Below are 26195 nucleotides of genomic sequence, written 5' to 3' on the forward strand. Positions count from 1 at the left end.
CCATATGGACCTTACTTTCTAGGGCATTCCTGCTCTTACTGTTAACACAGGCCCCTAAGGACTTTCCTATTACAAAGAAATTCCATCTTTGTTTTACATCCACTTCCCTCATGTCTTAGAGCTGAGGGAATCAAGAATCAAGCCAACCTTAGCCTAAATCCTGAGACCAGTGGAAAGGAAAGGCACAAAGGTCAGGGGTGGAACTCTTGCTAAGCATATATTCCTCTTTAATAAATCACACGGAGGATCAAGGTGCTAATGCCAATGTTGAAGTAAACAGGTCTAGCAAGAACTCCAGCTTTGGTTTTTTAAATCATCTTCCAGAACTTAAAAAGAACTGAGCCATGTAGTTAATATTTTAGGTTTAGTAATTACACCAGCAATGTCACTTTCAAGCTCGGTTGTCTGACGGTTCTCTTAGAAATGCTAAGTTGCTTGGGCAAAGGTTTAAGGAGGGTCTATATCTTATTGATTCTTCTTTGGGTAACTCCCAAACTTTTCAATACCAAGATTCCCTCTTCTAAAAAAATACAGTTTCTGATACCCACCCAGGGCCATGTTTTGAAAGATTGCGTCTACAAAGCCAGTATAGTTTTTTAAGTAATAAAAATGTCTCCCCATTTAAAAATTAACCAGCCGTCTAATGGGTACATGGAAAACCAGTATCACACTGGTTTACTAAATCTAGTTGAAAGCAAAGACATAGTGTTTGGGACAGCCTGATCCATTTTAGCACCGCCTACAATTTTCATTACGCCTCAATGAAATGTTTACTATAATTTTACGATATCCTCTATCCTTTTCCCTCGGTTTGTTTGTATTTTTTAAAAAATATTTATTTATTTATTTAGTTGCGCTGGGTCTTTGTTGCAGCAGGCAGTCTCCTTAGTTGTGGCTTGCAGGCTCCTTAGTTGTGGCATGCAAACTCTTAGTTGCGGCACGCACGTGGGATCTAGTTCCCTGACCAGGGATGGAACCTAGGCCCCCGGCATTGGGAGCGCAGCGCCTTAACCACTGTGCCACCAGGGAAGTCCCGGTTTGGTTGTATTTTGGTTCTTGGTGTTGGAAAGCAGAATAAAAGGAGACAATATCTTGCAGAAAATGCACTTCACGCCCCTTTCAGGTAACCCCTCTAGACCCGAGGTCATTTTCGTGATCCCAGATCCCGCGCACTGAGCCCCGCCCCCATCCTAGCCCCACCCCTCGACTCCCGTCCTCTTGAGTCCTCCAGAGAAGGGGGCGGTGCTCGCTGCAAACCCACAGTCAGTCGCCAGGGGGAGACAGCGGCTGCAAGAGCCAGGGGTCCCTGTCCAACGGCCAGGCGGCGGAAGCGGAAAAGGCGGGACCTGGGGCGCACGTTACGTCAGCACGTGCGAGCGTCAAGGCCGGGTCGTCGGAATCGAGAGTGGGCTCTTCCTGCGCGTGTTGGCTGTGAGAAGGTCTCTGCCGGGTTGTAGAGTTCGACCTCATGGCGGAGATAATTCAGGAACGCATAGAGGATCGACTCCCCGAATTGCAACAGCTGGAGCGCATTGGACTGTTCAGTCGTGCGGAGATTAAGTGAGAGAGCGGAGGAAGAGGAAGGGCTGGGGCGGGTAGAGAGGGGAGGCTGGGGCGTGTGTGTGGCGGGGGGCAGGGATAGGGGGCACTTGGGTTGTGTTTATATTTTCTAATGTGGTAGAAGCCCATTTCCAGATTCTGATGATGCCCAGAATTAATTTCTCATTCATTGCAAGGTGATCCGTCCATTTACCCCTCAAACATACTGACAGCTCTTCATGGAGGAGGTTTTGAGGCTATAAAGGGAATAAAACCAGGATACCCGCCCGTCAAGAGCTAGCTGCCCTGACACAGTATGGTGGGGGAGACAGACAAGTGAAACATTTTGATCACAGTGCAGCGTACTGTAAGTTGATTGTAGTAGAGTACTGCCCTAGAGATGTGAACAGAGAGCCGTGGGAGCCCAGGAGGAGTAGATAATTCTAACAAGACTTGAAGATGGGGATCATTTAATTCGATTTTATATTTTACCCCAGGGCTTAGCCCTAACAACTAGTATATAGTTGTTACTCATTAATTTGGATAGTAGTTTTTAATGGTTTACTGTGACTATTTCTTCATTTTACAATGACTGCGAATGTCGTACTGTGGCTTTGGGAACCTTAAAGTAAACATTTGTTTATGAAACGCAACATATTGTGGACTCTTTAATAAGAGTGAACTCTGTATTTAGTTCATTCCTTAGCTAAATACAGTGAGTCTTCTCCCATAAGCCCTTTGCAGTAGTGGTATAGGTAGAGACAATCTAGGTTTTTTTTTTTTTTTAATCTACCTGTTGAAAATTCAGAAATAAGAGGAATTTAGGAAAGAAATTTGATTATTATTAAAACCCAAGTGACTTGAATTTGGAGGAAAAGAAATCTCTACCAATACCACATATAAATAATGTAAAGTACTACTTAACAATATTTACTTTGCTAGTGGGAATGTCAGTGGTCCTGGCAATCGATTGAGGTGATTTTCATGAAAAATCAGGTACATCTTCATGCCCTTAAGACCACAGAAGTCCTGAAACTAGTATGTTGTAAATCAACTATACTTTATAATAATAATAAAAAAGAACACAGAGGTAATTATGTAAGAGAATATGGGGACTTCGCTGGTGGTGCAGTGGTTAAGAATCCGCCTTCCAATGCAGGGGATACGGGTTCGAGCCCTGGTCCCGGAAGATCCCACATGCCACGGAGCAACTAAGCCCGTGCTCCACAACTACTGAGCCTGCGCTCTAGAACCCGCGTGCCACAACTACTGAAGCCCGCGTGCCTAGAGCCCGTGCTCCACAACAAGAGAAGCCACCGCAATAAGAAGCCCCCGCACAGCAAGGAAGAGTAGACCCCACTCGCCACAACTAGAGAAAGCCCACAGGCAGCAACGAAGACCCAGTGCAGCCAAAAATAAAAATAAATAAATTTATATTAAAAAAAAAGAATATGTACTTGCTTATGAAGGATAATTATTTGGGAATTATATATTTTGGCAAATAGATGTTTCAAAAATATTAAAAATAAACTTTAAAAATTCCAAAGTTATTTATTTAACTTCTTGTTTCAAGTGTTACATTTTAAATGGCTTTCTCCTTAGGGCTATCATTAAAAAGGCTTCAGATCTAGAATACAGAATACAGCGAAGAACTCTTTTTAAGGAAGACTTTATCAATTATGTTCAAGTAAGTGAATAATTTTATTACTTTTTAATCCCCTCACAAATTTAAAATCAGTTATAGAATAGTGAGCTTGATGTCAGTTTTCTACAAAATTCTGGAACTGATGATTAGGTAATTTTTTTTTTTTTTTTTTTGCGGTACGCGGGCCTCTCATTGTTATGGCCTCTCCCGTTGCGGAGCACAGGCTCCGGACGTGCAGGCTCAGCGGCCATGGCTCACAGGCCCAGCTGCTCAATGGCACGTGGGATCTTCCCAGACCGGGGCACGAACCCGTTTCCCCTGCATCGGCAGGCGGACTCTCAACCACTGCGCCACCAGGGAAGCCCTAGACAGGTAATTTTTGAACAGGAATAGAGGTAATTTGGTAATAGTGTTGCTCCACTAAGGCTTTGGTCCTTGGCAAACTGAACATTTTTTTCTTCTATAGGGTTAGTAGATCAGAGTCTGCCAAAGACCCAGTGTATCAGGATTTCAGCAAGAGGTTTGATCAATTATGTCTTGTGGGGAAAAATAAAGGAAAGTGAGTTTGATGATAGCACATGGTTAGGAAGTTAATGCTTATGTGCCTGAGGTCTGTCGATTTAGAGAGGTGAGGTGTGATGCAAGATTCTTCAGTCCTGTAAATGAATGGAAGATTTGAGTGAAGATAAAATATACATGCTTGGGACTTCCCTGGTAGTCCAGTGGTTAAGAATCCGCCTACCAATGCAGGGGACACAGGTTCGATCCCGGGTCTGGGAAGATCCCACATGCCGTGGGGCAGCTAAACTCGTGCGCCACAACTACTGAGCCTGCACTCTAGAGCTTGCATGCTGCAACTCGAGAAAGCCTGCGCACAAGCAATGAAGACCCAACGCAGCACCCCCCCCCCAAAAATAAAATATACACACGTACACACACACATGCTAGATAAGTTTTCAGTGGGGGAGAATAATGTGTTGGATGATAAAATCAGGATTCAGAAAGAATCCAATAATAAGATGTTATAAATCTTACACTTTGGGACTTCCCTGGTGGTGCAGTGGTTAAGAGTCTGCCTGCCAATGCAGGGGACACAGGTTCGAGCCCTGCTCCGGGAAGATCCCACATGCCGCGGAGCAACTAAGCCCATGTGCCTCTTACATGTATACCCCCTCTGCCTGCACACAACCATATATACTTGGTATGAGACATAAGTGGCATTTTATATTGAGGTTCTGATTATCCACATTGAAAAAATAAAATTAGATCCCTTCCTCATGCAAAAATAAATGCCTGTGGAATTGATTTAGTTTTCCCACCACACGACACTGTTGGGGTACAACAATAAATTAAGCAGACAGAAATAATGGCCTTGAGGAGCTTACATGTTAGTGGTAAAGTTCCTGGATATATCCACAAGAAGATGTGTACAAGAATATTAATTGCAGCTTTTTGTAATAGAAAAATTGGAAACAAATACGCATCACAGGAGGAAGGATAGGTAAATTGCACGTTCGTATAATGAAATGCTATACAGCAGTTAAAATGAATGGACTTGAATTCTACATGACAGCAGGGATATATCTAAAGTCATAATGTTCAGTAAAAATATGGAGTGATGGGTTCAGTATGATACCAATTGTATAAAGTTTAAAAGCATTCAAGACAGCATTATAATAAAGTTTGAAGTCATGCTTGTGAACAATAAACACCTGAGTCAAGATCATCATTTCCTCTAGAGAGGGAGAAGAGTGGAATCAGACATGGGGGCTTTGCCTTTATTTGAAATGTTTTATTTCTAAAAACGTTTTGAATCAAATACAGTAAAATGTAGGCTTTGACATAGCTCTGTGGTAGCTGCATGGGTGTTCTGTATGCTTCAAATATTTCATAAGACAGTTTTAAAATGAAGCATGCGATCTTGTAAGGTTCTGTGCCTTCTGTCTCTAGTAGTCTTCAAGCTTGGAGAGGAATTATATAGTAGTGGTTTTTAGAGAGTCTTAGAGGTTCTCAGTGGTCCTTTGGAGGCAAGGGTAGGGAGAGCCAGTTAGGTGCCCTGTTTCAGCTAGTACAACCCTGTTTATCTGCTTTATTTGCTTGTGCGTCAGCTAAAATTTTTGAATGGTTAGTTTCCTAAAGGTTTGAACACGCTGTTGTAGACGAGGAAGTTAGGTTGATACTGTAAATCTTAGAAGTCTTAGAGTTTTAGTAACATGCTTTCTTTGTATTTAAGATGTTTAGATGCATGCTAATGTATGTATTTTTGAGTTTTGCAGATGTAAGGTGAATTTTTAGTGAATGCTAGACATTTACTGTAAATTAGGTTTCTTGATAGCAAATTATTTTCTGTTTTATGTTCTTGATTTTTATTTACTTTATGGTTTTGACTAAATGCATCTCCTCTATATAGAAGGTTATACATTTTCTTGTTTTCTCTTTTTTTGTATGTTTTTCTTTCATAGTATGAAATCAATCTTTTGGAACTGATCCAGCGAAGACGAGTTGTAAGTAGATGATTTTCTGGAAGTTGGAAAAAAATATAGAATTAAATAGTGTGACTGCAAAGCTAGAACTTGGGTTTGGGAAGTAGTTGGCATTGATAATTGTGTGGTGGTGTGCTCATAATGATACTTGTAATTATTTGCTTTCTCTACCAGTACTGTTTAAAGATCAACTGGGAATGCTGCTTTGGATAAATGGGATTAAACTGAGGCTTTTTTTTTTTAATGTCCCTTTTTAGCGTATTGGGTATTCATTTAAGAAGGATGAGATTGAAAATTCTATCGTACACCGGGTACAAGGTGTCTTCCGACGTGCATCAGCCAAGTGGAAAGTAAGTGTTCACAGTGCCCTTAGCTGTAAGGGATGTGAAGATGTGTATTATACGTATTATGAATATGGATATTCAAATGTATGGTTGTGGATTCTTGGGTATCTCAATACTTATTCTAATGATAATATCATGACTTGAAACCACTTATGAAACCATTAAGAAAATTGATCACATTACCTTAGAGTTAGTCTGTGAGGATGATGCTGAAAACAGTGGATTTGATTCATATTTAAGGATCAGAAAATTGTCTGGGATTTGGATATGTCTCTAAATAAAGTACCCCCAGCTGGGGTACTTGGAGGTGGAAGATAAGGTTAGAGTAGGCGCAGCACCCCAGTAACTTGGTTTTCTTCAAGTTTGATTCTGGGACCGGGATATATTATATGGGAAGTACTTTGGATTCTTGGGAATGACAAATTTTAGTTTGTTGCCTCTGATTGAGACCATTTCAGAAGTGCATTGAACAAATTGGATAGATGACAAATTTTGTCTTAGATCATAGTAGGTGGGAGTGGGGGGACGGAACAAGTTGTCATGGTTAAGAGATCTGAGGCGGGTAAGGAACAGCCTAATAGGCTGAGGGATGTGGCACATTGGATTTTCTGAAATCTGCCTCTGTTGCAAACAAAATTAATGAATGCAAAGGTGTATTGTATATAAAATTCAAATTCAGGCAACTTACTCCATTGCTTTTCTTGCAGGATGATGTTCAACTTTGGCTGTCTTATGTAGTCTTTTGTAAGAAGTGGGTGAGTATTGGGCAGCCCTGTCTCAGTCCCTCTTTCCTGCTTTTGGTTAGTCTGCATTTTAAACCTCATACTTGACTACTGAACTCCATGTTTTCTCCAAAGGTGTGTAAGGTTAACAAATGGGAAAAGAACCCAAGAAGGCTGAACTTCAATGTAACAACATTTGCATATTTGAATGACTATATAAATGGCTTCCATATCAGCTGAAAAGAAAAGGGTCTTTATGCATATATGTTCAGTAAAGTTGAAAACATTTTTTAGATATTTAAAATGTTTATGTTAAGTGGTTTAGGTAGAAGAGAACCCTGAATGAATCTGTATTTGTTTATATGTCCTTAGCAATAGCAGATGTCGCCTCATTGGAGTTCACAGTTGGTGAGGGTACAGTGCAGATCACTTAGAGTTTAATAGCAGTAACTTTGCTGTGCAGGAAGTAGACTTTTTCTTCTTTTACAGGCTACCAAAGTTCAACTTAGCAAGGTATTCTCTGCCATGTTGGCCCTTCATTCGAACAAGCCAGGTATGGTGAAATCCTTGTCAGTTCTTTTTCTACCTTTTTTGTAGACTCAAGCCATTTTGGAATTTATTTTGCTTGATAAACCTAAGAGAATTATTTTGAGAACTTGAGCATATGAACTTGGCCTCAGCAGTTTTTATTCCTGAATAGCTGCCTCTTAGTTCATCCCTGCTACTGTGAACTAGTTACTGTGCTAGGCGTTCTATCTGTGAGCAAGAAGGACTAAGTTTCTTTTTAGCTGATGGTGAAAGAAACTCTTCAGTCCTTTGAGGGGAATTCTGTTTGGAGGCACTCAAATCTGAGGATTTCAGAAACATAAAGGGGAAAATATTAATATAGATTTTACAAGAGTGATTAGCACAGAGTAGGTACTCAAGTTTTGTGAGAGAAGGACTTCTCTTGTGAACACTGTGTAAGCAGTACGATATTTTATAGTGAAGGTGCTTCAGTGTCTGTTCTGGAGTATTAGGTTTACAGCACACGAGACTCAAAATTGGCTACATTTGGCACCGGTTGATTCCGAAGGATACAACAGGACAGTGTTAGTACTGTCAGCCGTTCGGAGGCTTGTCTTTGGTGGGAGGGCATGAGAGCATGGGGGTGGGCAGAGCAGCCACACTGGCGTAGAGGACCCCTAGGTGGGTGCAGCTTCCAGGTATTATATCTGTGAACTGTGCTCAGTTTCAGGAGTCACATGCTCAAGAAAGCCCAGAGCAGTGGCTCTCTACCATTCATAGCCCTCCTCGTCCAGACACAGTTACAAACCGTGGGTCATTTTTACCAAAAGCAATCTTGCCGGGTTATAGCTGATCTTTTTTTTTTTAACATTTTATTGGAGTATAATTGCTTTATAATGGAGTGTTCGTTTCTGCTGTATAACAAAGTGCTCTACATATACCTACATCCCCATATCCCCTCCCTCTTGCGTCTCCCTCCCGCCTTCCCTATGAGCTGATCTCCCTGTGCTATGTGGCTGCTTCCCACTAGATATCTGTTTTACATTTAGTAGTGTATATGTGTCCATGCCACTCTCTCACTTCGTCCTAGCTTACCCTTCTCCCTCCCCGTGTCCTCAGGTCCATTCTTTGTGTCTGGTAATCGCTGATCTTTATGAAGTTTCTAGGGAGATAGCTAGAACGTTACCTCAAGGTTAATTTCTTATGTAGAAGGACAAGGGTTTTTTGTTTGTTTGTTTGAAGACTTTATTCCCAGTAGGTACAATAAAAAATTTACTTTAAAAATTGAGTCATTTGAAAAAAACTATCAACTACTTTAAATACAGAGAAAAGAGCAAAATAATTTATTTCACTGACTCTAAGATGCACAATTTTTTCCAGCATTTTAAGACATTAAAAATTTGTATGTGAATTAATGAAGATGTTGACCTTAGATCTGATGGAATAGAGTAACGGGCACATAAGTACCCACAGATGTTAACATTTCCAGATTTGGTTTAGAACACCCTAAATTTTAGATAAAGCAACAATACTTTACAGGTAACCATTAGAAATTCCCTATCTCCTAATCTTCCTCTTTTGGTAAGATTTAAAAAAAAAGATCTTTGGGTATCAAAATTGGAACATTGGTCTTTTCATACCTGACTTGATTACTTTATTGAAACGAAGTCTGATGTTTTTCACTTACAGCCTTGTGGATTATGGCGGCCAAATGGGAAATGGAAGATCGCTTGTCTTCAGAAAGTGCAAGACAACTATTTCTTCGGGCTCTGCGCTTTCATCCAGAGTGCCCGAAACTTTATCAAGAGGTGAGTGTGAACATAAGGTGAGAGAGTCATGTCTTAGTTTGGTGCTCTGGAGACGTATATACTTTATTAAGTTAAAAAGGCTTCGATTTATGGAGACTAGGAATAAGTAAGGGAGCTGCTGGGGAAAGGAGGTCAGAAGAGTATTTCTTGGCCAATAGTAGGTGTTGACTTTGCTCATCTTCCAGGTTTTTAGTGAGAGATTGGAACTCATACCTGTCCATTACCGTGGGGAGGGATAGGGAACTGGACCCTACCTTTCTTTACTTAAGGGTCAGGGTTCAGCCATCTTTATATCTTTGTATGTATGTATTCATTCATTCATTTATTTATTCCCCCCCCCTTCTCCTGCTCTCCCTTCCCATCCCCTTCCTGCTTCTTTCGGCTTCCCTTGCTGTTTTCCCCACTTTCTTCTCATTCTCTTCATCTAGTTTTCTTGAGATAGATATTTCCTTCCCTTCCTGGTGGACTTATTCCCTCTTAGAGGGGTGCACTAGAGCAATGAATGATAGCCAGACTTAATTTAAAAAAAAACCCAACAAATGCTAGAAATGACATATTATTGAAACTGCACCCTTTTCTGAGGCATTTGTCAGAATAAGGGAGAAACTACTGTTGAGCCTTCAAAGGAAAATTAAGCGCTATGTGATGAGGGGGACCCTCATTAAGACCCCTATGTGTGATGGGTCTTAAAGCTAATAGGTTTTGTATTTTGGTTTTGTAGTAATTTAATGTTTTATAGCCTTGCGTCCTTTCTCTTCATATTCTGTTAGACAGTTCTTTGTGGCCTTTATTATTTTTGTTGAGAAATATAAGAATCAGTCGTCCCTGCTATTAGAGCGCTATTGTATGGTGTTATTGTTTATGTTTTTTGGAGGCTTTCACAATTGCCTAGACTTGTATTTTCTAAAATGGGAATAGATTTTTTGCTTATTCTTATCAAAAGTAAATAGTATTTCTTTATTATAAATGGTTCAGAGAAAGCAGTTTTATGAAAAAAGTAACAGAAAAAGTACTCATAATTTTACCTCCCATACTTTTATGCATATTACAGATATTTAAAACAGGCTTTATTCGGAAAAGTGGGATTCTACTACAGATTTTTGTGTTCTATATATATATATTTTTTTTTTTTTTTTTTGCGGTACGCGGGCCTCTCACTGCTGTGGCCTCTCCTGCTGCGGAGCACAGGCTCCGGACGCACAGGCCCAGCGGCCATGGCTCACGGGCCCAACCGTTCCGCCGCATGTGGGATCCTCCCGGACCGGGGCACGAACCCGTGTCCCCTGCATCAGCAGGCGGACTCTCAACCACGGTGCCACCAGGGAAGCCCTGTGTTCTATATTTTTACCTAATACATCACGAATATAGTCCCATATTAGTATATATTAATTTATATTAGTGGTATTCAAACTTTTTCGTCTTGGGACCCCTTTACAATCTTAAATTACCGAAATCCCCAAGGCTCTTTTGTTATATGGGTTATCTGTTAATTTTTTTTTGAAAATTAAATATTTAATTGAAGTTTAATTTAATTGAAAATTAAAACCAAGAAATCTAAAAATATTCACTTAAAAATAATAAACCCATTACATGTCAACATAGGTTACTTATTTTTAAATGAAAAAAACTCTTCTAAAGCAAAGTTTAAAGAGAAGAATGGCCTTATTTTACATATTTGCTAATCTCCTGAATATCTGACTGAATAGAAGACAGCTATATTCTCGTCTCTACTTTTGCATTCAGTGTGGGTGATAGCACCCATCATATAGCCTCTGAAAAACCTTAAACTCTTGACAGAATAAGAGTGAAAAAGGCAAATAACATGTTATATTATTATGAAAATAGTTTTAACCTTGTAGACCCCCTGAAAGGGTTTTGGGAACCTCTGGATATCTCCAAGTCACATTTTGAGATATACATTATCTGTTCTGATAGTTGCATTTGTTAAAAAAAATAAAGATTTTTATTTTACACTCTAAAAGTAATATGTACTTTGTAGAAAATCTTGGGGAAAAAAGCCAGAAAAGCACAGAAAAGGAAAAAGTATGACTGATTGAGGACAAATACTATTAACATTTCTTCATAGGCTTTTTTCCTGTGCACATTTTTTACATAATGGTAATTGTGTTATATGCAAAATTTTATAGCCAGCTTTAAAAACAAAGTAGAATATCACTAGAATTGTGGTGCACCATTACTAAATTATTGTAACGGTTTTATGGCCGCATCACCAGTCTGCTTCTTTTATAATATATTTTACTTTCCCTACTTTTAGACACTTAGATTGTCTGCGTTATTTGCTCTTATACCCTTGTGTATGAAACTTCTAGGTATTTAGGATTATTTCTTTATGATCGATATCTGGAAGCAGAAATTTTGGGTTACTGAATATAAACATTGTTTTTAAACTTGTCATTTTAATATGTCTTGTAACATAGAATTCAAAGTATTAAAAATTCTGGACAAATCCAACTTTGTATTATGTGTTAACCATATGTTTGTATAGAAACATTCAGGAGAGGGAATTCCCTGGTGGTCACAGCGGGGACCTGGGTTCGATCCCTGGTCGGGGAACTAAGATCCTGCAAGACGCATGGCGCGACCAAAAAAAAAAAAAAAAAAGCCTTGTCAATGTCAGCTAGTTTCATAACAAGATAGATTGTAACACTCCCTCCACACTTCCCCAGATCTGATATTTATGAGTAAAAAGAGGCATGTTATATATTTCTAATTAAAAAATTATCTCCAAAGGTTTTCAGTTCATTATTTCCCTTCTGTGTTAGTATTTTAGGATGGAGCTGATGCATGCTGAGAAATTGAGGAAGGAAAAGCAAGAGTTTGAAAAAGCCAAGATGGATGTGGTAAGATCCTAATGTATTGTCACTTGTTAACAAGATACAGTGTTTTGAACCTGCTTAGGAGTAACAGAAAATCTTTAGGAGCACTGTTCGTGACTTGCCGGTCTGCCCGTGGCTGGCGGGTTCCATTCCAGTGCCACAGCAATGCCAGCACCACGCGACTGACTGCCTGGTGGCTCTTGGTTTCAGGTCTTGGAGACAAAGTGGGAATAAAAAAGAAAACCTTTAGAATGTACTTTTCTTTCCAACTTAATATTTTGAAACTTTTAAATGACTTGCATTGATTTAATTAAAATGGGCTTAGTAATAAAAATGGAATTTTGTGGGCCTCCCTGGTGGCGCAGTGGTTGAGAGTCCGCCTGCCGATGCAGGGGATACGGGTTCGTGCCCCGGTCTGGGAGGATCCCATATGCCGCGGAGCGGCTGGGCCCGTGAGCCGTGGCCGCTGGGCCTGCGCGTCCGGAGCCTGTGCTCCGCAACGGGAGAGGCCACAACAGTGAGAGGCCCGCATACCACAAAAAGAAAAAAAAAAAAAAAAAAAAAAAAAAAATGGAATTTTGTGCTTTAAAAATAGACATTTGGACTAACTGGAGTGGTCCTTGAAATTATTACTGATGGAATGGCTACATACTGTTCTTTATGATCTCATTAAAATGATATATGTTAATGGGTCAAAGGAGCTCAAGAAAGGTTGTGAAACGTGTGATTCCTAGCCTTCTTTCTTTTCCTTTTTATGTAATTTTTTACGTGACAGAGTAAGTTTAAAGAAACAAGTTTGAGAATATTAGAGCTGAAAAAGGAACTTCACTATCACCTGTTATTGTGGTTCCCAGCTCTGAACTTTTTTATCCAAATAAAATCTTACACAGAAGGGTGAACGTGGCATGTAAAACTTGACCTATTCTGGTCTAGGTAGAGAGTGAGGCCTTAAGCCGTGTAATCTTGCTACAACTCCAGGAGCCTGAGAATACAGTTGGAAGATCAGTGATCTTATTCAAGCTGTACATTTTACAAGTGAGGGAACTGGCCCAGAGAGAGACGTGATTTGCCAGAGGTCATGTGGCACAGGTAGTCTAGGATTGTTAATTTTCATTCTAGCGCTATTTCTACTTACTGGCATTACCCGTTCAGTTGTTTAATATCATACTCTTTAGGGGAATCTCGAGTATGCTGAAGAAATCCTTATGGGCGAGTTGGCAAGGATCATCTACAAAAATTCTGTAAACATAATTAAAAGTAGGTATCCTTTGAAAATTTATGTATGGTGGGAAAGTGAAACATTCAATTTATAATGAGGAACCTTTAGCCTATTTTGAAAATTTCTGTTAGAATGTGTATAAAACTCTGATTGTAGGAAATAGTGTCCTGATTCTTTCAGAAAAGGCTTATTTCCCCTTAGATTATAACTGAACATTTCAATAAGTTTTTGAGTACTTAAATCATGTGGGGAGTTGAAAAGAATAAATGATTTAGTACATTCTTTTGTGTCCTAACGATGCTTAGAATAAAGTCTTTACTGAATACTCAAATATTAATAATGACTTTGCTTGTATAGTGGGACCATGGGTGATTTTTTTGTTTTACCTTACTTCCCACTTTATAAAAAAACCAAAACTAACTCCAGTACTTTAAGAAAGTGCTCCTTTAGAGTCTTACTCCCCTCCCCCGCTTTTTAACTTTTAGGTGCAGAATTTCATGTGTCACTGCTTTCAATTGCACAGCTATTCGACTTTGCCAAAGATCTGCAAAGAGAAATTTATGATGAGTAAGTAAAATAGTGGAAAAGTGAATATGTCTGTTTTGATCTTGTGGTAAAGTTTTGAAGTTGGATATTTAGGAAGGGGGAAAGAAGATACCATACAAAATCCTTGGAAGAAAGCTGTTTTAGGACTATTGTATAGTATTTTATGTATACATAAAAAAAGTATTTTTGGAGAAGTTGTTTGACTCACTTACTGGCTTCCCTTGGGAAATAGTTTGCCTTTGTTCAATAAGAAATATGTCCTATGGCTTATATAAAAATCTATATTCTTGCTTTCCTGGCATGTCTTTTGTCCTTAAGATGAGAGTTGTACTCATGAATGTTTATAGTTGAGAGCTGCAGGTAATCAGACATTATTCTTTTTTAAAATTTATTTATTTAATTTATTTATTTTTAACTGCATTGGGTCTTCGTTGCTGCGTGCGGGCTTTCTCTAGTTGTGGCGAGCAGGGGCTACTCTTCGTTGCGGTGCCCGGGCTTCTCGTTGCAGTGGCTTCTCTTGTTGCAGAGCATGGGCTCTAGGCGCGCGGGCTTCAGTATTGTGGCACGTGGGCTCAGTAGTTGTGGCTTGTGGGCTCCAGAGCATAGGCTCAGTAGTTGTGGCACACGGGCTTAGTTGCTCCGCAGCATTTGGGATCTTCCTGGACCAGGGCTCGAGCCCATGTCCCCTACATTGGCAGGTGGATTCTTAACCACTGCGCCACCAGGGAAGCCCCAGACATTATTCTTTTAACGTCTGGTTATATGGTTGAAGAATTATTTGCAGCCAGCCTTGTGGCTACTTCACCCTTAATAGGACTCTTACTTTCATAGGAGATAAGAGAGAACTGGGATCAGTTTGTTCTGTGGATACCTTTAGGGTATCCTTCTATTAGAGAAAATCAAGAGTCCAGATATGATAAGGTTTTCTTGGGCTCGAGAACCAGGTATCTTGTCAACATCCCTGCTGGTTTGACTTTGAGAGCTAACCTACAAGTTAACATTTGTGAATGATGTCTGAAACAATCTGAAACTAACAAGTGTGTGACAGCTCTGATCCATTGACAACATTTACACAGTGAGGGTGAAGACATCTGGGAAGCCTGTTGGGAGATGATTCTTTTGGTGCTGGAATTGTTAAAGGGGTGTCCTGGGTACATTTTCAGAGCATTGGGACTGTCTCTCTGTTTGATGTTCTGAGTTAGTCTCATGTCCTAGGTTGATGTCAGTATTTTTCAGCCTTCAGGCTCTGCATACAGACGACCCCCTCACTTGGGATTATGTGGCCCGGCGAGAATTAGAGATCGAGTCACAGCCAGGAGAAGAGCCGCCCACAACGAAACAAACCAAAGTGGCAGAGGTGGGCCGCCGGGAGGAGAGGTGCTGTGCTGTGTATGAAGAGGCGGTGAAGACTCTGCGTACGGGTGAGCTTCACCAGGCCCTGTGTGCTGAGGAGTAACGGTGTTCCTGAATACGAACCTGAAGCTCCATTCCCATGACCAGAATCCATTTCTGCAACCTCTCTGTGGTAGTTTACAGTGTGCCTGGCTTTTCCAACTTGTTCTTTCTCTTTTATGACCTTCCTCGATAGCTGTGGCGTTTGTTCACTTATTTGGGGAAATAAATGATACTTAGGATGTGATCATTCAGAAGGTTGTTTCATTATCATTACTTAATTATCTTCTGTTATAGATTTACTTGATAATTTTGAAATATTGGAAAATAAAGGTAAAGGGTGCATGACATGGATAAGACTTTTAATTTTTGTATTTATGTCACTACTCAGTTGTTTGCCCTCAGTATTTGAGATGTTTGATAGGCTGTAATCAGAATAACATATTTTTCACCAGACTAGTTTAAACCCTTCCTCAGAGGAGTTTTCCCTTTAAAGAAAAGATGTACGATGACTGTTCAACTAAAAGAGTTGCTGGTCTGATCAACATAATCTCTCTGATTTTTCCAGAGGCCATGTGCAAGTGTTACATCAACTTTTGCATGGAAAGGTTTGCTAAGAAGACAAGCAGTCGGCTCCTCAGAGAGAAGGTATTGACTTTGTTATGTGGTTACAGTGGCTGACTAGAAAGTGTCTTCTGAAAGATGAACATACGCACAGGTTTTGGGGCTCTGAGACAGCTTCCGAGACCTTGTTGTGTAACCACGCTTTGTCCTGTGAGTGACCTGTCATTCTGAAGGTCTGAGTCTGCTTTGCCCTAATTCTGGCCACCAGGTAAGGAGGTCCTCTCTTGGCTGGGCTGTGCTTGGGGCCACTGCCCAGATCATGTAATCATAAGCGAAACCACCTCCGTCCCTTCTTTCAATTCTCAGAAAGGTGTAGAACTGCTTTCGTTCCTGTCAGAGGCCAAAGACGCCTGCTGGGAGCTTTGTGATGAACTGAGAGATTTTTTTCTGATTTCAGAGGCTGGAAAGAACCATGGTTGCATTCAGGAAGGCACATGATCTCAAACTTGTACCAGAATTCCAGTACAAGCAGTGGGTAAGGACCTGGACACATTCAGTGTCAATTACACGTACTGAATTCTGGTTGGTTCAGGCTGGTGTCCTGTGTTTTAATGTCGTTTTATGACTAAGCACATTTGGAAGATTGGCATGGTAGATGTAGAGGGTGTTTATTATTTGGCTGTCAGTATTCAGTGTGTGCCAGAAATGAAATCTGTACCAGTAGAGGGAGGAATATTGTAATACATAGTGGAAAACACTCAGAACAGAGTCACAACTGGGTGTATTTTGTTTGTCCATCCATTCGTGTTTTCCTGAACCTATGCTTGGCTCAGATTAACCGTTGGTACAATAAAGACAAATTAGATGTGTTCAGTGTTTTAGAAGCTGACATTCTAGTAAGAGGCATGTTAACCCATCCTTATACTCTGAAGTGGGTAAGGATTATTATATAGAGACCGGAATAATGTAGTGTGGGAATACACAGGTCTAGGCTGGGTTTTGTGACTTAATAGGTAGGTAATGGGCAAACCACTTAACCCTTCTGAGTTGGTTTACTTGATTTTAGGATAATGATAGTGATCTTTGTTTTTGCCACCTCACAAAGTTGTTGAGAGCATTCCATGAGATGGTCAATGTGTTAATGTATTTAAATACTTTCTTAGTGGAAAAAAAAAGGACAAAAATCTTTATATTTATTGAATGCCTTTTATTTGTATAACTCTTAACCTCTTTTGATTTATATAATTTACACAATTTTTATGTAATTGCAGTTAATGTCTTGCTGTTTTATACTGTGTTGTACTGTTTTTACATTAACATTTTTTCTATACTTTATATGTAGATCGACATAAACTATTGATATATATTAATAGCGTATTGTATTGTACCACGACTGGGTACCCTTCTTCCATTATGGAATCTATCTGTGAAAAATCCCAGGTCTGATGAGCTCAGCTGCTCTGTTGGAGCTACTGAATGCTGCTGGCAACAGTCCGTCCCACCCTGTAAATTCAGCTGGGCGTGGCTTAGAGTGCCTTGGCAGTCCTGCTCTCTTTCCATTATTAGTTTCTTCTGGCATTCTGAACTTGGATTTCCTTTCGGATCCAAGCTTTCTATCATCTTCAGCTTCTTGCACATGCTGGTGGGAGAGGCTTCTCTTTTCCTGGGGATATCTCTGCTTTCACCTAATGCCTGTTCTTCCTTAAGTCTTAGTATAGATGGGGCTTCCTTTCTGGGAGTCCTTTCTCATCACTGCCAAAGATTCTGTTGGGTGCTTCTGCTTTGTACTCCTGTAGCATACGATTCTTTTTCTGTGATGGTACGTATCAGACTCTCTGCTACTAAATTGGAGGCACTGTGGGCAGTAGGGAATGCACCTGACCTCCTCATTATTGAATCTAGACTGTATAGCGTGCAATTAACATACTTGCTGAATGAATGGATTATATACTGCCATTTACTTGCTTTTTCACAGTTTTGTAGAATTGGATTGGTTTTAGGTTTTTCTTTCCCTGTTACAGTAGTGTGGACAGAAGCATTTTTAAACAGATATTTCCTCCTGTTCATTTATTTGTTGGGTCATATTTGTTAGAGTAAAATTCCCAAGTTTGTGCATGAACGGTCTCATGACTCTTTTCAGAAAAATGGGTACCAGTTTATAGTGTGCCCAACTCTGTTTGAATGAATAAACTTGTTTCTTTACCATCCCACAAATACTGGTGGTGGATGTGGGTTTTATTATAGTGAACTATTTTATTAAAAATACAACTTTCAACCTAAATTATTTAGGCCGTCTGCTTTTCACTTATGTTTTTTTGATAGCCCTTGGGGATAGGAACAGGGAATGGAGGAGAAATTCCAAATTTTTTACTTTGTGCCTGTTTGGCCACCATGGTGAAAGGTTTAGTAGAAAGGCTGTTGAATCTGTTGCCTCACATGAGGTCTTTATTTGTCCCCATTTTCATAGATAATGTAGCTCTCAGTAGATACTTTTCCAATGACCCTTTGTCTTATCCAGAGCGAGTTGTTGCTGCACCATGACTTCCTTACGGAAGCTCTGGAGGTGGCAGGAGCGGGGATGGAATTGTTCAGAGGCTCCGTGATGATGTGGCAGGTGAAGCTGCAGGTGCTGATTGCCTCAAAGAGCCCTGACGTAGCCATGCTTTTTGAAGAAGGCTTTGTGCACCTGAAACCCCAGGTCTGTGAGTTGTGTCTTTTGTATTTCATTCTGTTTGGGAAACCTTTTAAGGCTGCAGCCAAAGCTCACTTGGAGTAGACTTGTCTAAGGAAAGCTGGCCCCAGAGTACATTTGTGATGATGGTTCAGGGATCATGGGTGGAAGAATTACTTCCATTTACCAGCCTATTTCTAATTCATTATTTGAAAGTCGACTAAATTATGTAAACTTTTCTATTCCTGTTTATATATCTTATAAGTGAGAAATACTAATAGAATATTATTTCTAAACTTTAAAAGACTAAACCTTAAAGCTTTGCAGTGAATCTTTTATACTAGTAGGAAAAAGATATTCCAGGAGTTAAAATAGGGGGAAAAAAACCATAGTTATTTTACCGCTCATTTGTATGTGCTGCTGGGACATGAACAAAGGCTAGATAGTTCAGCCTAGATTAGTCAGCACTTGTGTTGTGGTCCTACACAGCAGAGACGTGACCTGGGGTTGCTTGGGTCTGACTAGTTTTGGGTTGTTAAGTGCTTAACTTACTGATAATTGATGATAATAACTTTAGGCAGTATTCCCCAACAGGGGAAGTAGAATTAACAGGAGAGTATTGCTTTGGGCAACGGGGTCCGAAGGCTGTCTGTGTTCCGGTGTGCCATTCCTGCCAAGCACTGAGAGTTCCGTACAGTGGGGCAGACTGGGAATGACTCTGTATTGCACATATTGATTATCTCAGGAGGAACCTGTCTTTATAGTGACTAGTTTTCAGAGCATAGTGCTAAGATGTCATTTTCTAACCTTTTTTTTTTTTTTTTAAATTGTGAGCAGACTTGTCTGCCATTGTGGATTTCTTGGGCAGAGTGGAGTGAAGGTGCCAAAAGCCAAGAAGACACTGAAGCAATCTTTAAGGTACAGGTCCCCTGTTGTAGGTCTTGTGTGTGGGGAATGAGCAGATAGCCCTGCTAGTTGGCTAGCTTTCAAAGGGTTATTTCTAAAGCAAGTGCTCCTTTTAAAGCACTGTTCATTGCATGGCCTGGGATGGTTTTGGGAAAATTTGTTTTGATACGTAGACATTTCCTCATGTAGCTTGTTTCTCTTTTCTTTTAAATTTTAGAAAGCTGTCTTAGCTGTCACGGGTGGCGACTCAGTCACTCTGAAGGATAAGTACCTGGATTGGGCTTATCGAAGTGGTGGCTACAAAAAGGCCAGAGCTGTGTTTAAAAGGTACTCACAGACACGCATAGCTATTATGAGTCTCTCAACCCCCTTCTCAGCCCCTCGTACCCAGATTATATGAATCACAAATCGATGGAGGAATAAATCCAAGAGCTGTTTAGTTCATACCCATTGTGGAAATTTTTTTAAAAAGAGAGAGGTAACTAATAATTCATTGTAATCCTATCATCAAGAGAAAAAGCGTCTTAATGTATCATTTTAAAATTTGTTTTTCACATATCTGAGCTTACGCTATAATCGCACATGGTGTACCACTTTTATTGATGAACATTAGACTGGCCTTTTTCCTACCAGTTACAATTCTTCATCAATAACATTTATTAAAAACAGCTATATGATATACCACCCTGTGGACATGCCATGATTTATTTGGCCACAGTAACTGCTTTGATAAACCTTTGTGCCCAAATATTATTTGTCCATATTGGAAATTATTTTCTTAGAATATATTCTTAGAAATGGAGTTCTTGGTCTCCTTCAAAAAGACCTTGAGATGAAGGAGAGGGAACTTAAAACCCTGAGAGTGGGAAAGAAGAGAACAGGGAGAGAACTGGGTAGGTGTTTGGTGGTGGTGAAGAGTAAAGGCACTGGAGATTGAAAATGGTGAGTGACTGGTGGCCAGGTCCAGTCGCCGTGCTGAACTGCAGCCAGGACTTTATCCAGCTACGTGTGGCGGAGGCACTGGCGCAGGTGTTTATATTCATGCGATGTAAGAGGCTTTCTTCACTGTGGAAGATGACGGTTCCCCCTGTTCCTTTTTAGTTTACAGGAAAGCCGTCCATTTTCAGTTGATTTTTTCAGGAAGATGATCCAATTTGAAAAGGAGCAAGTAAGTGTCCTGTCTCTGCACTTTTTGTCTGGGAAAATGGATTAGTGCTAACTAATCTATGGCAGCATTTTGTTATTTAAAAAGCTCTCGTTATAATACAGTATAATTTCTGGTCCCTTCCTCCAACCCCTTTTTCATAGATGTGGTTTTAGGAATGGTAATCAAGCAAAGAAGAAAAGGTACATGTCTGGAAACTAGACAACTCAGATGTCACCTCTTACAGGAAGTCCTCCCTGCCAGGCTGTGTGAGGTGCTGCTGCTTTTCTGCCTCCAGTGCCCTGTCTGTCTCTTGTTTTGGGTTGTGAGGTAGAGAGTAGGCACTCGTAACTGTTTCTGGTGTTTTTAACTGAACTTGTGAATGAGAAAAAATACAGGAAAGTGTCAGTTAAAAAAAATTATACATGAAAATCCAAATATATCTGTAATCCCCTCGCAGTAACACAACCGATCATATTTATTTTTATTTTTGTTGTTTTCTTTAATCCTCATTTACATACATGTGCACAGTTTTGTGACGTTTTATTTCTGACTTATGTGACATGTGGAGGTTCTCACTTTTTTTCCTTAACATCATTTTGTAAACACATTCTTGTGTTTTTACCTGGCATCATTTTTAATGGTTGTTGTATTATTCTTAAACCTGTAGTTTTCTTAACCATTCCATTAGGTTTAGGTTGTTTCTAGATTTTTTGATATTGAAAAACAGCGCTGCAAGCATTTTGCTTATATAGTTTTTTTTTTCCTTCTCTTTTGAGGACTGGAGATACTGGCTTTTTTTTTTTTAATAAGTTTATTTATTTATTTATTTATTATTTATTTTGGCTTCATTGGGTCTTCGTTGCTGTGCGCGGGCTTTCTCTAGTTGCAGCGAGCAGGGGCTACTCTTTGTTGCTGTGCGCGGGCTTTTCATTGCAGTGGCTTCTCTTGTTGCGGAGCACGGCCTCTAGGCGCATGGGCTTCCGTAATTGTGGCATGCGAGCTCAGTAGTTGTGGCTCATGGGCTCTAGAGCGCAGGCTCAGTAGTTGTGGCGCACGGGCTTAGTTGCTCCGCGGCATGTGGGATCTTCCGGGACCAGGGCTCCAACCTGTGTCCCCTGCACTGGCAGGCAGGTTCTTAAACACTAGACCACCAGGGAAGTCCCTATACTGGCTTTTTAAATGGTTCTTTACATATTGCCAGATAGTTCTCTGAAAGTTATACTTATTTATAGTGATAATCACCATATATATATATATATATATATCAGTATACCTGTTTCCTCCATACCTTCTCCAAGTGTTCAGTTTTGCCTTCTCTCTTTTATTTTGGTATTTTGATTGGTGTTTATTTTTTTACTTTTTTTATTTGCCACACTGTGCGGCATGCAGAACTTCCTCGACCGGGGATTGAACCCATGCCCCCTGCGGTGGGAGCGTGGAGTCTTAACCACTGGACCACCAGGGAAGTCCAGGGATTGGTGTTTATTATTTTTATTTGAATTTTGAAAAATTAACAATGAGGTTGAACTCTCATTTTCATAGGTTTGACCATTGTGTGGGTCAGTGATCTGTTCTTGTCTTACAGTATAGGACTTAGTCTAGCATAATAATTCATAGCCAGGCTTTGGATTAATAACACAATGGTTATGTGCCTTGGGCAGGTCACTTAATTCTAAGCTTCTACATCCTTATCTGTAAAGGAGGTTGGAATACCTGTTCCAGGGGTGTGAGGGTTACAAGGCCAAGTGGGAGACTGGATGGAAAGGACTTTGCACAGTTCCATGCACACTATGAGCCCTTCACAAAGTGTGATTCTGTTTTTCATGCATGTGTAAGATGTGAGGTTAAACTGGCTTGTTATAAAATAGTACAGTCTCAGCGAAGAGAAATTGGAATGAGGAAATAGTTATTTGACTACACAAAAAGATTTTTAAACTGAAGATGTTAATTAATCTGCTTTGAAAATGAAACAGAGAATACGTTTAAATGGAAGTAGAGGTGAAGAATTAACATTTATTGATTGTAAAGTTAGCACTGTCTACTCTGCTTGGTGCATAATTCATCAGCATTTTAACTGAATCCTTGTAGTTGTCCTAAGAGATATTATTGTCCTCATTTTATGGGTGAGGAGACTTTAAGGTCTGTCTGATGGGTTCACAAAACTTCCTGAAGTTCATATAAGTAGTATTTATATATATTTTGCCTTGATATAAAAAGTTTTAAGGTGGGTATGGCTAACATGTGCCAGAGCCCAGATATTCAAAGGAAGAAATCCCTTACCATAGGGAATAGAACCTTCCCCATTTATTTATTTAAATCCTGCTCCTCCCTCAGGGCTTTCACATATATTTTCCCGTGGAGGTGCCCATGTTCCCCCAGGTGAGAATTAATTAGGCTTTTTCCTTGCCACCAGAACAAAGTGCTTTTATCACTGTTTGGCGTTTACTTCACTCTGCCGTGTAGTGTCTTTGACTTTTCTCTGGGTAAGTTCAGAGTCAGGCTGTGTTCATTTAAACCTATGTCTCCTCCCCTTCAAATGCCTAATAGTTGATAGCTGCTTAACAATACATGTGAAATGAATTTGTGACGTTATAAATTAGGCTTTTGAGGCAAGATTGTCTGATTATTTTTGTTAGGAATCCTGCAAGATGGCGAACTTAAGAGAATATTATGAGAGAGCTTTGAGAGAATTTGGATCCGTGGATTCTGGTAAGTAAACTTCAGTTATAGACACATGGGTCTGTTTGCATGTGTGGTCTGTAACCTATGATGGTTAGAATAGTGGTTCTTAACTGCTTTGGGGTCATGGGCCTCTTTGAGGATAAAACTTGGCATCCTTCCCCTGCCTCCTCCCTCACTCAGTGCATAAATGCTGGCAGACGTAATTTTGCTTATAATTTCAAGTTCACAAGCCCAGGTATCCATGGGTCTTCTGGACTAGAAGGAGATTTGTTTGGTTTGGTTTTCTTGAAAAATGTGATATTTGTAAGGAAAAGGTTAATAATGTAGGTCAGAACAAAATGGGGTGGGAATTACAGCAGAAGGGTAGTGGGATACTAATTGACAAAGATTGTCATGGGCTGTTGCCACATTGTCTGTGTCTAATTTATAGGACTTGTAAAACATACTTCTCGGTGTAGGTAAGTCATGTAAAGTCTGTTTACTTGTGAACTCAAAAACTGACATGTAGAGTTGTTAAACTCAGATTTAAAATGATACATTAGCTTTTTCAAGGTTTCAGCAGACCTTCTGGTGAAATGAATGAATATGGCATTTTTACTAACCCAAACAAGTTTTATTAAGCAGGCTGATAAGGTCCTAATGAACTCATTGAGGTCTGTTTCACCTTGAAAGAGACGCAGCAAAATCCTCCCTCTACAATATTTAGTATTTTTGAGTTTATGAAATATATAGACTGTCATGATTTTTTTTTAAAGTGAAAGCAGTTTTCTTGAGAGATACACATTCTATAGTAGAATGTGGGCTGTGCCAGAAGCTGAGAGCACTAGACTGTCACGATCCAAGTGAAGATTTCTACTTTAAAAAAAAAAAAAAAAGGCTTTGAAATACCATAGTGTAAAGAAGCTGAGAGAGGTACTGTTTTACATAGGGTTCTAGGAAAATAACAGCAAGAAGTTAAGTTTCTTAGAAATCTTGCATTGAATTGATATTAAATAATTAAGTTTATGTAGTAAAGCCTTGTCAGTTACCTAATTGTATGTTTACAGTAATTTTTGGGGTTCCCTTTAAAGATCTTTGGATGGATTACATCAAAGAAGAATTGAACCACCCCCTTGGTAGACCTGAGCACTGCGGACAGATCTACTGGCGAGCCATGAAAATGTTGCAGGGAGAGTCAGCAGAGCTGTTTGTAGCTAAACATGCTGTGCACCAGGCCGGCCAGTTGTGAAAAGAGGAAGAACACAGCCAACTCTGAAATAGTGTTGTAAGCCCTCTGCATAGTTTTGTATTATGCATTCATCTGCAGTTTGCTGAGATGGCAGACGAGGTGGTGTCTGATTTTGAGACATGCTTTAATTTTGTTAATGTGCTAATCTTTAATGCCAGAAAAGAGAGCTGCTGTTTAGTGGCCAGAGGCCAATTGTTGAGGCCAGACCTACCATAGGTCCTAAATGTTTTCCAAAATACATGGAAATCGTATCACTGATCTTCTTTTATTACCACCGGTCAAACTTGAGTATCTCTAATCTAGACCCAGGGGTCAGTTAAGATAGAGAGGAAAGTACAGTTCTGTTTGTTTATTGTCTCTTTATTATAAAAGCATATGTGGTATGCGTGTGTTGTTGAAAATATGGGCGGAATAGAATAATGTGGAGAAGAAAATAAAAGCATCCTGTCATTTTATCATCTGGACTAAAATCACTAATTTGATTTCCTTTATGAGAATTGGATTTATACTGTTAGATCATTTACTCATTCATTCATTCATTGAGTGCCCGTCATAGGCAGGAAAGAAGAGAAGCTTTTTGGGATGAAGGTAAGGGTTGGAGGAACAGAGCTGGATGTCCTGAGTTGGTTGAAGCAGCAGAGAAGGATGCTGGGTATTGGGGGAAAAGTTGTCCTTTAAGAAGATTTAAGCGATTATAAAAGCGTGTTCTATCTCTGGGACCGATCTGCAGAGAAATGTTTACATTGGGGAGGCCCAGCAACAAAAGAAGGGCAGGGGTAGGGAGTAGCTCAGAAAGAGAAGGGCTTCAGAGGCAAGGATGGAGGATGGCTTGGAGTAGAGAGGGGCGTTCTGGGAGCAGGGGAGGCAGCTGTTTGAATTGTACGCCCTGTAACTTAACATGATGATACTGTCGCTGGGAGAAGCATTCAGGTCAGTTTTACTTACCATTAGGTTTCACTTACTATTATGTTATTTTTCCATGTCATTAAATAGCCTTAAAAAGATTTAATGAATTCAGAACATGCCACTGTATAGATGAGGCATGACTTATTTTACTAATCCCCTCTGGTTGGACCTTGTCATTTCTAATTGTTTCTTGTAAGTACTGTTGGTGAAGATTCTGGTAAATCTTTGTTAACATCCCTGGTTATTTCTTTAGGAGACTGACATCTGACAGTAGAATTACTGTATTAAGGGAAATAACTGTTTTAAAGAATATTGATAAGTATTGCCAATTTGCAATGTATGAAAATACTTTCAAGCACTGTGGGTATTATATTTCTTATTTTTACCATTTTAATAGGGGGAAAATGATATATCCTTGTTTTAATGTGCATTTCTTTGATATCAGTGCAGTTAATGCATTTTTCCTGGCTCTCATGTCTTTCCATGTTTGACTATTTTTTGACCTTTTTTTTTTTTTTACTAATTTATAAGAGTTTTTTATGTACTAAGAATAGTAATCTTTAGTTCGTCTCTTCTTTTTTGCAAAGAATTTGCCCCCAGCTTTTTTTTGTGTGGTGTTTTTTGAGGCCCAGAGGTTTTGTATATATGATTTCTATCGTGGAAAACCCTGCCTCTTGCTGAGGACAACTCAGTATTTTTTCCCCCATGCAGTTAACTAAATTTTCCACAACACCGTTTGTAGCCATTTTTGTCTCTGCTGATTTGTAATACTACCTTTATTATATATTAAATTCCTATGAATATTAGAGTCTATTTTATGGCATCTTTATTATGAGCTTTTGTACCCAAAATGGTGTTTGTGTGTCATTTGTTTTAAAATAAGAAAAATCTCCTCTTTCTCCGCCCCATTAAGTCCCAGGAAGTTCAACATTTAAATCCTTAAAGGGCTTTTTTATTTTAGGAAAGAGATACATGTTGCACATAAGAGATGAGAGTAAAGAGGGTGGTGGGTGATTCCTTAAAGCAGCAGTCCCCAGCCTCTTTGGCAC

The 26195-nt window shown here is 39.7% G+C and overlaps 1 protein-coding gene across 1 annotated transcript; it reads left to right on the forward strand.

Moving 5' to 3' along the window:
- Window positions 1-1375: 1375 nt before the first annotated feature.
- UTP6 (UTP6 small subunit processome component) lies at window positions 1376-25952 on the forward strand. The gene is made up of 19 exons (XM_081218067.1): window positions 1376-1560; window positions 3142-3226; window positions 5647-5688; window positions 5925-6017; window positions 6719-6766; window positions 7223-7286; window positions 8930-9048; window positions 11832-11909; window positions 13061-13142; window positions 13590-13671; window positions 14887-15071; window positions 15611-15690; window positions 16064-16141; window positions 18125-18304; window positions 19115-19195; window positions 19401-19510; window positions 20285-20351; window positions 22967-23039; window positions 24083-25952. The coding sequence occupies exons 1-19, from the start codon at window positions 1469-1471 to the stop codon at window positions 24238-24240; spliced, it is 1797 nt and encodes a 598-aa protein (XP_081074193.1). The 5' UTR covers window positions 1376-1468; the 3' UTR covers window positions 24241-25952.
- The last annotated feature ends 243 nt before the right edge of the window (window positions 25953-26195 follow it).

The sequence above is a fragment of the Mesoplodon bidens genome (genome assembly GCF_964165515.1).
Source record: "Mesoplodon bidens genome assembly, chromosome: 19".
NCBI classification, from domain to species: Eukaryota; Metazoa; Chordata; class Mammalia; order Artiodactyla; family Ziphiidae; genus Mesoplodon; species Mesoplodon bidens.